The sequence below is a fragment of the Canis aureus genome, chromosome X (assembly GCF_053574225.1).
Source record: "Canis aureus isolate CA01 chromosome X, VMU_Caureus_v.1.0, whole genome shotgun sequence".
NCBI classification, from domain to species: Eukaryota; Metazoa; Chordata; class Mammalia; order Carnivora; family Canidae; genus Canis; species Canis aureus.
Genome location: NC_135649.1, coordinates 96,993,335 through 97,006,896, shown reverse-complemented (window position 1 = coordinate 97,006,896; position 13,562 = coordinate 96,993,335). Strand labels below are relative to the sequence as shown.

The 13,562-nt window shown below is 36.6% G+C and overlaps 1 protein-coding gene across 15 annotated transcripts in view; it reads right to left on the bottom strand.

Annotated features, from left to right (window-relative positions):
- The window catches only part of DMD (dystrophin), a 2,162,139-nt gene that overhangs the window by 1,152,775 nt on the left and 995,802 nt on the right, over positions 1-13,562 (bottom strand). For all 15 annotated transcript variants that reach the window (XM_077887780.1, XM_077887782.1, XM_077887777.1 and 12 more), the window contains one exon: positions 11,470-11,664. In XM_077887780.1, coding sequence (XP_077743906.1) covers positions 11,470-11,664 — 195 coding nt within the window. The remainder of the gene's footprint in view (positions 1-11,469; positions 11,665-13,562) is intronic.

Here is a 13,562-nt window from a genome sequence, read left to right as displayed (position 1 = left end):
GCAGATACAGTGGTGAATAACAACAAAAATACTATCTTTTCTGCCTAGTGGTTATGCATATGATCTTTGGTGGTCACTAGAGGGAACAGGTCAGAAGGAGTAGATGGCTCATTTGCAAACCACTGGAAGTGGTGAAAACTGTATCTTGCTGTTGCTCACTCAGTATCACTTAATAATATTTATTAACTAATATCTTAATAAATGTAGCACTGCAGTTAAATGGGTATACATACACTTAAACACATGTGTATGTGTTTTCAGATTTATAAAACCCTGCACTATTGCTTCCACGTTTTGGGAAGAGGAAAATAATAGCTTTGAGAGGTTTTAGCTAACAAAAATGCCTTGAGACCCTTTGTAACCTGGTTAGCAGAAGAGCATACGACTTTCATTTCTAAGAAAAAAAGATTAGAGAAAACCATTAGTAGCTGTTGTGACAGCAGCCATTGGGGAGTAGATCTATCTTAAAATTGAAAAAGAAAAATTGGCGTACCAAAGACTCAAACTCCAGTTCATTTTCACTCTCTGGAATTTGTCTTTATCTGACAAATGAAGGCAACACCCTATATAAATCTAATTCTTATCCTCTTTATGTCCCATCCAGCTACCAGGCACTACATTAATGACATATCAAGTTGGGAAGAGTGTTCCATCAAAAGGCATTAAAGTACTTATTAATTAGATTTTTCTGAGCTTCTAAAGAAACATTGTAAAGTTATTTTTCATGGCTCTATGGTAAGTTGCCCTTTTGATTTTCTCTGCATAGTTTATGGTTCGCATGTGAAAAACACTTTGTAAATACAACTATATGTTTTGGCCAAAACATTCTCCATAGGATGATGCATGGTTCTTGCATAAATAACAGATCAGTAATTATATATCACAGATCAAAAATGACAGGCCTAATTGGTCAAAGAACATCTTGAATTGGTCATGGATAGTAGGAAAATTCCCAACAACTTAATTGCAACCTTGAAATGTCCACCAGCCTTGAGGACCGTACATTTTAATGTAGAAGTTTCTGACTTCTAGAATTTATAGGATGAAGATTATTAAAATCGTCTTGCTGAGAGAAATGAAGTAAGAGGGGGTTCTTCAAGCACATTTTAGCAAAGATGGGAGTACACTACAGCAAGGGAGTCAAAGTAGGACAACTACTGGGCCAGATGAAATACTTGCAGAGAGAAAAGAATGAATAATTTCCTATAAAAGAGACACATGTATAAAATATAAAAGAAAACTGTATCAAAACACAAATAAATATGAGCTGGAATAGAATTATTATAGATTAATATTTGTAAAGTTATTCACAAATATAAATAGCAAATTGAACAAATAAATCCCCAATCATAAAAATGGTAGAAGAAAGGACTAATATTTATAACTGAATAAAATGTGTTAGCTGAAAAACGTGATTTTCCTCAGAGAAATCACTAAATGATTACATATTCAAAATGTTATACGTAGTCCACAAGATCAGCTTTTACAATGTGGTAATACATTACATTTAAGTAGACGTCAAAAAGTATTTATAATCAGACTTGGCTTTGACATTTTATATGAACCATGATCACTTAATTTAGAATAACTGCAAACTCCTCTTGTTGGACTATTATTAAATTGGTGAAAAATCTAACCCTTTATGTAGCATGCCCCTGTATTAGCAAGGTGCACAGAAAAATGCATTATTTTATTTTCTTTCAGATATTTTTTTCAGATTTGTACATAAGGTATCTCTTTCTATTATTTGATTCCCCTAACCAGACTAGAAAAGCAGTTTGCTCATGGCATTAGTTCTGTCCTCATTCAAATGACCAGGATTATTAAATTTGTGCTTAAATATGATGAAATAAATTCCAAAGGAGAAAGATCTTGATCAGGCTGATAAAATCTCATTGCTAGTCCTTTTGCCTCTGTTTCAAGGCAAGGGGATAAAGTATAAATATCAATGAGAAAAAAATGTTACATCCCTCAAGGAGTCCTCCGCCAAATTCACAGGACACCTAAATTCTCCTGAGCCCCAAGTCTGTTGAGGATAGGTCCTCATACATCCATGCTCAAGTTTCTGTGTGGTTACAGAAATGAAACTGCTATCACCACTTTAAAAACATTACCATAATCTGGAAATCTCTCCTTACCACCCTAGCCCAGGCCACTAGCATCTCTTCTCCAAATTCCCTTCCTGTTTTTACTCTTGATCCCCTATAGTTCTACTCTATTACTCAGTGAAATCCTTTTTAAAGAGATATATTTATTTATTTTAGAGAGAGGTGGGTGGGGAGGGACAGAGCAGAGAGAGGGAGAGGGAAGGAATCTCAAATAGACTCCCCGCTGAGCGTGGGGCCCTAACAGGGCTAAATTCCACAACCCTGAAGTCATGATCTGAGCTGAAACCAAGAGTCAGATGCTCAACTGACTGAGACACCCAGGCTCCTCTCAACCAATGTAATCCTTTTAAAAACATAAATCAGATGATGTCATTCATCTCCTCAAAAGTCTACAATGGCTCCTATCTCACTCAGTGAAAGGTAGTCTTTACAATGGTGCAACAGATCCTTTACAATCTGGATCCTCAGAGTTATGATCTGATGTTCTATCACCCTTCTCTGGCTTATTGTGCTCCAGCCACACTGGCCTTCTTGCTTTTTACTGATCAAGTTAGCACATTCCTAACATGTGGGCCTCTGTAATGACTACTGACTATGCCCAGACAGCAGCGCTTGAGTGCCATGGTGACTCCCTTAGCCTCTTCAAATATTTGTTCAACTGTCCTTTCCACCCTATTTAAAATTGCAATTCCATGCCATTCCACCTACTCCTTCCCCTCCGGTAGTTATATACCCCTTATCCAACTCTGTGCTTTTTTTTTCTTTTTAAATATACTGATCATTTGTTTACTTATATCCTGTCTCCAACTGCTATAATGAAAACTATATGAAGGTGGGGTCCATCGATTTTGTTCAATGTTCTTTAAGCACTTAGAGTGATGCCAGGTATATAGCAAAAGCTTAATAAATATGTTTGAATGAATAAAATCTCAGTCCTTAAATTAGGAGCCTGTCTTAACAATTTCTTTTAGGTCTTAAGGACCCTACATAAAAGCTGACCCAGTCAAAGAAGACTGAATGACTTTGCTTTATAGTCCTTAGCTTTTTGAGCTCATAGCAAGCTCTTTCTAGTCCTGCTGAGGTTGAACAACAGCTGCTTCGATTTCTGGATCCTATCTAACTCTACATTGGGCCCAAGTGTCCTGTCAACATCTGTGGGATTTGTTCATCTGTCCACACTTCTTGTCACCCTCTTGCATACCAAAAACACAAAAAATGTTATCTACCTCAACCAGAACATCTGCACTATCATCAATTTAGATGAGAGGATTGAAATGATGCATATCTGACTTTTCTTTCCTTCCCTTTCTTTTCCTCTTTCTACCTTCCTTCCTTCTTAATTTCCATCCTTCCTTCCTTTTAATGGAATCCTTCATAGAATCTTCTTAAACTTTCATGGATTCATTGAGAATTAGAACCCAGAACATTTTCCCTATAAATTAGGCATGACAGTCCTCAGTATTCTACTGTGTTTTGTCCAAGTTCACCTTTTCTATGCTTAACATAGTGCCCTAGGGAAAAAAACCTTGTGAGAGGTGGTATAGTATGGTGGCACACAGCTCAGATCCCGTAGCTACTTTGCTTGGGTTGAAATCCTTGCTCCATTAATATTAGCTGTGTCACCTTGTCAAGTGACTTTACATTTTTTTAGTTTCTTCATCTTAAAATGCGCAAAATAACTTAAAATATTTTACAGAGTTGTGAGGATTAAATTAGTTAATATAGGTAAGTTATTAAGAGTACCTGACCACTGAAAGAAAATTGATTTCTCATTACAGCAAAAGATAAAATCTAGTTGTAATCCTTATTCTAAGCCATGCTTTTATTTTTGTTCTAAAAGTTCACCTTTCTAAAGGCCAAGATCTAACTGACCACCTAAGAAAATCTTTAGTGGAGAAGTAGCACAGTCACTGGGGAATTCCCCCTCAACTTGAATGAAGTATTTTCCAAGATTTCTGTTAGCAAGTGCTGACTGAACGGTGTATATGTCATTGTTTCTTTCAAAATTATCATAGGTTGGATACCTTAGAAGGAGAGTCTAAGATTAGAATTTGTATGCACATGAATTACTTGGTAATGATCCTAGTAAGCACTGGTAAGGCAGTGGAGAGGTTAGGAGAGGAAGCCAGTTAACCCCTGTAATATCTGGAAAGTTCCTACCATGCACAGTGGGGACTCAGTCACACAGGGGAACTTTGGTGAAAGCACAGAACGTGTTTCAGAGTCACTGCAGCTAAAGATGTGTAGGAGCAGTGTCCTTTATTCTCAGAAAGTAACCTGCCATGGGTTGAGGTTTGTTGGGAGATGTGGGGAGGCAGAGCTATAACTCCCTGACACTTACAAATTTGGATGATCAGAGAGCCCTAGGCAGAGTCCCAGGCACTTGCAATTGGCAGCTGTAAGTCACAGTTCAGGGGACCCTGAGGGTGAGGCCCCAAGAATAATGCAGACACCATTACAACCAAAATTTCCAGCCCAATCAGGTATATGGTAGCACTAGGACAAATCCTTTTCACTGGGCCTTCTAAAATAAGTCATTTCTTCTTTTGTGAGAAGAGGTCAAATATTTAAATCTGAAAGGGGCAAAACTTGGAAACTTAAAAAGTTCTATATCCATACTTTATTATTTTTATTGTTGTAAGAGCAATTAATATGATATCCATCCTCTGAACACATTTTTAAGTGTATGCTACATTACTGCTACCTATGGCAGTTGCCCAGCATATCTCGAAAACTGATTTTTCCATTTTATATCCACTGAACAGCAGCTTCCCATTTCCTCTGCCCCTAGTCCCTTGCAATCACCAGTCTACTCTCTTATGCTCATACTTTATAATGAGACAATTTAAAGCAAGAGTTGATGATGTAATCTAGTAATTATATTCTAGAGAATTTTAAGAGAATTGAAATTTTTTTCTCAAAAATAAAGTAATAGCAGGAGGTGAGGCAAGATGGAGGAGGAGTAGGGGTCCTCAACTCACCTGGCCCCACCAACTTACTTAGATAACTTTCAAACCATCCTGAAAACCTATGAATATGACCTGAGATTTAAAGAGAGAACAGCTGGAAACTACAGAGAGAAGGGTTTTTCACTTCTAACAAGGTCTCTGACCTCATTAGAATCATCAAGGGTGAAATTTACTTAGGTGTGGTTGATATTCTTGACTCAGCCCGCTCATACAGCCACTCTGTACTGAGCAGACCACAATGCTTTGAAACTAAAACTCAATCACAAAAAGAAATTTGGAAGAAACATGTGGAGGTTAAAGAGCATCCTGCTAAAAGATGAATGGGTCAACCAGGAAATTAGAGAAGAAGAATTAAAAAGATTCATGGAAACTAATGAGAATGAAGATACAACTGTTCAAAATCTTTGGGATACAGCAAAAGCAGTCCTAAGAGGGAAATACATCACAATACAAGCATCCCTCAAAAAAATTGGAAAAACTCAAATATGCAAGCTAACCTGTCACCCCAAAGGAATTGGAGAAAAAACAGCAAATAAAACCTACACCAAGCAGAAGAAGAGAGTTAATAGAGATTCGAGCAGAACTCAATGAAATAGAGACCAGAAGAACTGTAGAACATATCAACAAAACCAGGAGATCGTTCTTTGAAAGAATTCATAAGATAGATAAACCATTAGCCAGCCATATTAAAAAGAAAAGAGAAAAGACTCAAATTAATAAAATAATCAATTAAAAAGGGGAGATCACAACCAATACCAAGGAAATACAAACGATTTTAAAAACATATCATGAGCAGCTAAATGCCAATAAATTAGGCAATCTAGAAAAAAAAAGTATGCATTTCTGGAAAGCCACAAATTACCAAAACTGGAACAGGATGAAATAGAAAACCTGAACAGACCAATAACCAGGGAGGAAATTGAAGCAGTCATCAAAAACCTCCCAAGACACAAATGTCCAGGGCCACATGGCTTCCCAGGGGAATTCTATCACACATTTAAAAAAGAAACAATATCTATTCTACTAAAGCTATTCCAAAAGATAGAAAGGGATGGAATACTTCCAAACTTGTCCAATGAGGCCAGGATCACCTTAATTCCAAAACCAGACAAAGACCCCACCAAAAAGGAGAATTATAGACCAATATCCCTGATGAACACAGATGCAGAAGTTCTCAACAACATACTAGCCAATAGGATCCAACAGTACATTAAGAAGATTATTCACCATGACCAAGAGGGATTTATCCCAGGGATGCAAGGTTGGTTCAACACTCGTAAAACAATCAACGTGATAGATCACATCGACAAGAGAAAAAACAAGAACCATATGATCCTCTCAATAGATGCAGAGAAAGCATTTAACAAAATACAGCATCCATTCCTGATCAAAACTCTTCAATCGCACTGCTGGGGATTTACCCCAAAGATATAGATGCAGTGAAATGCTGGGACACCTGCAACTGCGATGTTTATAGCAGCAATGTCCACAATAGCCAAACTGTGGAAGGAGCCTCAGTGTCCATTGACAGATGAATGGATAAAGAATGTGGTCTATGTATACAATGGAATATTACTCAGCCATTAGAAACGACAAATACCCACCATTTGGTTCGACATGGATGGAACTGGAGGGTATTATGCTGAGTGAAGTATGTCCATCGGAGAAGGACAAACATTACATGGTCTCATTCATTTGGGGAATATAAAATATAGTGAAAGGGAATAAAGGGGAGAGGAGAGAAAATGAATGGGAAATATCAGAAAGGGAGACAGAACATGAGAGACTCCTAACTCTGGGAAACGAACTGGGGGTAATAGAAAGGGAGGTGGGCAGGGGGTGGGGGTGACAGGCACTGAGGGGGGCACTTGATGGGATGAGCACTGGGTGTTATTCTATATCTTGGCAAACTGAACACAAATAAAAAATAAATTTATAAAAAAAAACACTCTTCAGAGTGTAGGGATAGAGGGAACATTCCTCAGCATCTTAAAAGCCATCTATGAAAAGCCCAAAGCAAATATTCTCAATGGGGAAACACTGGGAGCCTTTCCCCTAAGATCAGGAACACGGCAGGGATAGCCACTCTTATCACTGCTTTTCAACATAGTACCAGAAATCTTAGCCTCAGCAAGCAGACAATGAAAAGAACTAAAAAGCATTCAAATTGGCAAAGAAGAAGTCAAACTCTCCCTCTTCGCAGATGACATGATACTGTACATAGAAAACCCAAAGACTCCACCCCAAGATTGCTAGAACTCATACAGCAATTCGGCAGTGTGGCGGGATAGAAAATCAATGCCCAGATATCAGTGGCATTTCTATACACTAACAATGAGACTGAAGAAAGAGAAATTAAGTACTCAATCCCATTTACAATTGCACCCAAAACCATAAGGTACCTAGGAATAAACCTAACCAAAGAGGTAAAGGATGTATACCCTAAAAACTACAGAACACTTCTGAAGGAAATGGAGGAAGATGCAAATAGATAGAAAAATATTCCATGCTCATGGACTGGAAGAATTAATATGGTGAAAATGTCAATGTTACCCAGGAAAATTTACACATTCAATGTAATCCCTATCAAAATTCCATGGACTTATATCACAGAGTTGGAACAAATAATCTTAAGATTTGTGTGGAATCAGAAAAGACTTCGAGTAGCCAGGGGAATATTGAAAAAGAAAACCAGCGCCGGGGGCATCACAATGCTGGATTTCAAGTTGTACTACAAAGCTGTGATCATCAAGACAGTGTGGTAGTGGCACAAAAACAGACACATAGATCAATGGAACAGAATGGAGAACTCAGAAATTGGACCTCAACTCTATGGTCAACTAATAATCGACAAAGCAGGAAATACTATCCACTGGAAAAAGGACAGTCTCTCTAATAAATGGTACTGGGAAAATTGGACAGCCACATGCAGATGAATGAAACTAGACCATTCTCTAACTCCATACACAAAGATAAACTCAAAATGGATGAAAGATCTAAATGTGAGACAAGAATCCATCAAAATCCTAGAGGAGAACACAGGCAACACCCTTTTTGAACTTGGCCACAGCAACTTCTTGCAAGATACATCTATGAAGGCAGGGGAAACAAAAGCAAAAATGAATCATTGGGATTTCATCAAGATAAAAAACTTCTGCCCAGCAAAAGAAGCCATTAAAAAAACTAAAAGACAACCTACAGAATGGGAGAAGATATTTGCAAATAACCTATCAGATAAAGGGCTAGTATCCAAGATCTATAAAGAACTTATTATACTCAACACCCAAGAAACAAACAATCCAATCATGAAATGGGCAAAAGACATGAACAGAAATCTCACAGAGGAAGACATACACATGGCCAACAAGCACATGAGAAAATGCTCCGCATCACTGGCCATCAGGGAAATACAAATCAAAACCACTATGAGATACCACCTCACGTCAGTGAGAATGGGGAAAATTAACAAGACAGGAAACAACAAATGTTGGAGAGGATGTGGAGAAAGGGGAACCCTCTTGCAGTCTTGGTGGGAATGCGAACTGATGCAGCCACTCTGGAAAACTGTGTGGAGGTTCCTCAAAGAGTTAAAAATAGACCTGACCTACAACCCAGCAATTGCACTGCTGGGGATTTACCCCAAAGATACAGATGCAGTGAAAGACCAAGACACTTGTACCCCGATGTTTATAGCAGCAATGTCCATAATAGCCAAACTGTGGAAGGAGCCTCGGTGTCCATCGAAAGATGAATGGATAAAGAAGAAGATGTGGTCTATATATACAATGGAATATTACTCAACCATTAGAAACAACCAATCCCCACCATTTGCTTCAACGTGGATAGAATTGGAGGGTATTATGCTCAGTGAATTAAGTCAATCGAAGGAAAAACATTATATGGTTTTATTTACATGGGGAATATAAAAAAATAGTGAAAGGGAATAAAGGGGAAAGGAGGGAAAATGTGTGGGAAATATCAGAGAGGGAGACAGAACATGAGAGACTCCTAACTCTGGGAAACGAACAAGGGGTTAGTGGAAAGGGAGGTGGGCGGGGGGTTGGGGTGACTGGGTGATGGGTACTGAAGGGGACACCTGATGGGATGAGCACTGGGTGTTATACTATATGTTGGCAAATTGAACTCCAATAAAAATATACAAAAAAATAAAGTAATAACATTGATTGAAACTTTCAAAATTTAAATTCTTTCAAAACTATCGTACAATGTAGAATTTGTACAATTAATATTATAACTTTTTGCATATAAACAAACACAATCGATTGATTCACAACACTAATATTGACTATAATATAAGAATAAATACTACTTATGTGTATGTTCCTCATTCATTTCTAGTTTTCTTTAGCTAATGTATCAGCTATTAAATGTGGATTTCCATATGTAAATAGCTATTTTTCTGCTTCTTTCTTGTCAAAATGATTAGGTAGCTTTCCAGTTCAATAAATCTATGGAAATTATGTGTGCTATATTAGTTATATTATGTTCAGAAAGTAATTATTTTAACTTATTACACATTACTTGTGTTGTATTATACTTTAAAGAAATATGTATGTTAAACCACAGCAATACCTACTATAGTTCTGTAATTTGATTCATGCAAATCTGTCAGGAATAAAATCAAACACAATTTAATTTCAAACCTTCCCAACCAGAAGCTGTACAATTTATGCACTACTTTTCTATTTTTACTACTGGATAATGACAAAGATGAATGCCTTTAAGAGGAAATACATATTCATTGAAAAGACTGAGATCAAAACTATCCCCCTTCAAAGGCTCACAAAGGTAGGAAGCCCGTTTGCCTACTGCCAGAGATTTATTGGTCATGAGCTGGAGTTATGCCCCAAACTGCGTCTAACAAGGATTCCATAATCCAGTTAAATTAAACCTGCAATAATACTTTTACAAACCACAGTAATCAATACAATCACAATTGGCATTAGCTATAATACTCTTAAACATATCTGGAAGAACAAATGACTAGCTGAATGTAGCCAGGGGCCCATTATTCTGAGTGTGCCAGGTTAAGAGGTATGAAGACAAAGATATTCAATTGGCAACTTAATAAGTTTAGGGTCACTGCTCTCCTGACCCATATGTCTGGGAACATGGAATGAAATGAATATTAGCTCATTAGCAGTGATTTACATGTTGAATGACAATGATGAACTTATAAACTGTGCTGTCATGTGAAATTAGTTAATGTGAGTAACGACAAGAATGCTGGCATATCTCTTTTATCAATTGATTGGGTTTCTTTTCTTCACTGTATCCATTAGTGATCTGACTTTTATTTCAAAAAGAATAATAAAGAGCACCACACTGAAATGGATGGAGTAGTTTCAGAGATCCATGCCTTTCTTATTTTATTTTAGCATGTAATTTTATATCTTACTTTATATAATGTAAGACAGTAAATTCAAGTCACTCAAGATATTGTAGCTCTGATTTCCAAAACAAACAAACAGCTTTATCTTTCTGTATACTTATGCAGACAAATGTGTGATATGGAATGAGCTCCCAAGAAATCATTTAGAGTATAAAATACTTTGGCTAATAGGTGCTGCTGAGAGCAAACTTATCTTCTGCCTATAATCTTACACTATTTGCATTGAAAAATACTGAGCTCTGGCTATCCTATTTCATTTTGAGTGTAAAATGTATGATCACAAAAATTATTTTGAGGCACACATTATTATGTACATTTTCTTGGTGCTAAATTCATCTATCTTCAGACACTTCCCTCTACAATTCAAAGTCTATTTCCTCATCATGCTTTGTCTTCGTCTGGGATTCAGAAACATGCAGTTGGCGGTTTGAAAAGATACTAGATTTAGTTGGTAGCCTTTGCCTGGAAATTTTAAAGAAACACTTCATTGCTTTCTATTCAATTAGATTCCAGGTATCACAGTATTGATGCTGGCACTAATTTGAAGTTGAATATGCATATTTTAAGTAAAAAATATAAAGCTAAACCTATATGCAATAAATGCTATTTAAAATCTCATAAATTTCCTCTTTTATGGGAAAAGAAAGGAAAGGAATGTATTAGTTGTGAATATACCGTTACCTTATCAAAGCATGCTTTTGGGTAAGTCCTTTCTGCCCTGAATCTATGTGAAACTATTACTTCTGTGTTCCCTCCTTTTAGGAAGTCTCTCAACATTAAATATTATAAAATACCTCTTCTGGTTTATGTTTCTTTTTCTAACTCAGCTTTCTAGAACTAACTATCCTGTGAAGTGGTTTAGGAATTCCACATGTACGTTAAAATGCCTTGGTGTGTACCTCTAAGTCAATCGTTGTGGTACTGTGAATGATCAAGAAGAACAGCTTGCAAAAATCTCATAAAAATGCTTTGCTTTTACCTTCAAGGATTCCTCTTGTTTAAAGAGATCTTCAAAATCTTGAGCACAAAGGTCGGGAGCATTAAGAAGCTCTTCCACTTCTGATAGGGCTTGTGAGACATGAGTGATCTCAGTCAGGTAAGTAGAAGGCACATAAGAAATTTCCAAAGGCATGTCTTCAGTCATCGCCACCACTGACTCTTCATGGACAGTGTGCTGGTATAGACATACAAAAGAACAATTCTTTTAGCTTCCTAATAATGAAAATATCTCTACTGAGTTTATATACATTCCAGTTTATAGCTGATAGAGGGCTGAAAGTGAATAAAAACGCATGATGATAAGTCTAGTAAAAAGGTTATTACTTAAACACCCTCTTCTTGCAAAAGGTGTTAGAAACATTTAAAAATAAGAGATATAGACACATCAGTACCATGAGTGTAAGAATGAAAGAGCAAGAGCCGTAGGTTATCAGATGGATAGTTTTACACTAAGAAAAGGATAATTTTTACAGCTGGTTTTTAAGATGTAATTCTAAGCTTCCTGGAAAATTAGGTATGGGGTAGGCAGGTGGGGTTGGGGGGGTCTACATCTGTGGTTTTCCTATCAAAGGAACCTCTCCTATGCTTTTCTTCCCAAATCCAGATTGAGGTACAAGAGGGACAAAGTGGTTTGGGCCAGTATATATCTTTACATTCAGCACCCTTACCCTCCCAATTCCAGACATCAGATCCCTTCTTTAATGCTAGTTTCCTGTTAAGTTAAGCTTCTAATTAAAGTACTAGATGAGAAAGACTGAGAGTGGAATTCACATTATAATAAGAACTCCAGAAAGCCCATGGGTCTAAGGAGGCACTAGCCTCCTACATCTGCACATTCCTACCTGCCATTCAAGTACTGCAATTGATAGGCATTTGTAGCTTATAGTCCTTCTGTATCTGGCCAATAGCACCTCTTTCCCTACTCCTTGTAAGAGCATGAAATAAATACTATTTGGCACGCAAATTCAAAAAGATAGATGCCCTCTGCTCTCTTCTGTCTCTACTATAAGCAACAAAACTCTTGTAATTGAAATTAGTTTTCCAGTAACTTTGTTTTGAATTGATCAACTGCCATCTGCCTGTTGATGGGGTCAGCTGAGGGTTTCAGTGGCAGAGTCTCTAGAGGAGCTCTGATGATAAGCATGCTAACACAATCATTTATTACTGCACAGGTTTTATGACAAGACCATCCTCATTTTTGCAGCAATAAAATTAAATGGAATTTAGGATCTCAGACTGAATCCATGTTAAGATGAGTAAAATTATAAGCTAGTCTACACACGCTTTCTTATTAATTTATCAAGTCCAGGATTCTTCTACTCATTTCTAACATAATATAAAAATAATTGCAATTTAGATGTCTCATTTACTTATGACACTGCAAATTCACAGAATTGCACAAATTAGCTTAAATGGAATAATTATAGTTTTTACAAAGTTTGATATTGTGTATATATCTTGACTATATATATGATACACATTCCTTCATGATGAATAGGATGATACTCTATATGCACTTCTAATTTTACATTTAAGATAATATTAGGATTTTGAGCTAGAGTTTAAAGAGGACATATTTTTAATTCAAATTCTCAATATTTTCATTTCAAACCAACCTTTCCACTAAAAGAAAAATAAATCAGCAGGCATTTGAATATGCAATTTCCATTGACACATTAACTTAGTACTAACTAGTAGAGTTAACACAAGTCAAGCAAATTCACTGTGACTTCCATATATTCTATTAGATGGATGACTGTTCTTGAAATTTTCCATGTTAATAAGTGGTTTTTCTTATTTGCATCAGTTTCTTCACCTCCTGAGGGAAAGATTGTTTTATATTATCTAAAACAAGAATGGTCCTATACTATTTTTCTATAATGGAGCAATTTTACTTTTTATTAATATACATTTTATACCTGTAAATTTTTATAGAATAGTGGTTTTTGTTATTAGTGACAAAGTTGGGTAGAATAGTGGTTTTTGTTATTAGTGACAAAATTGAGTAGTGGTTTATCTCTGTCTTATATGTGTACATATACATGTATGTATGTGTATTTTTGTCTAACCAAG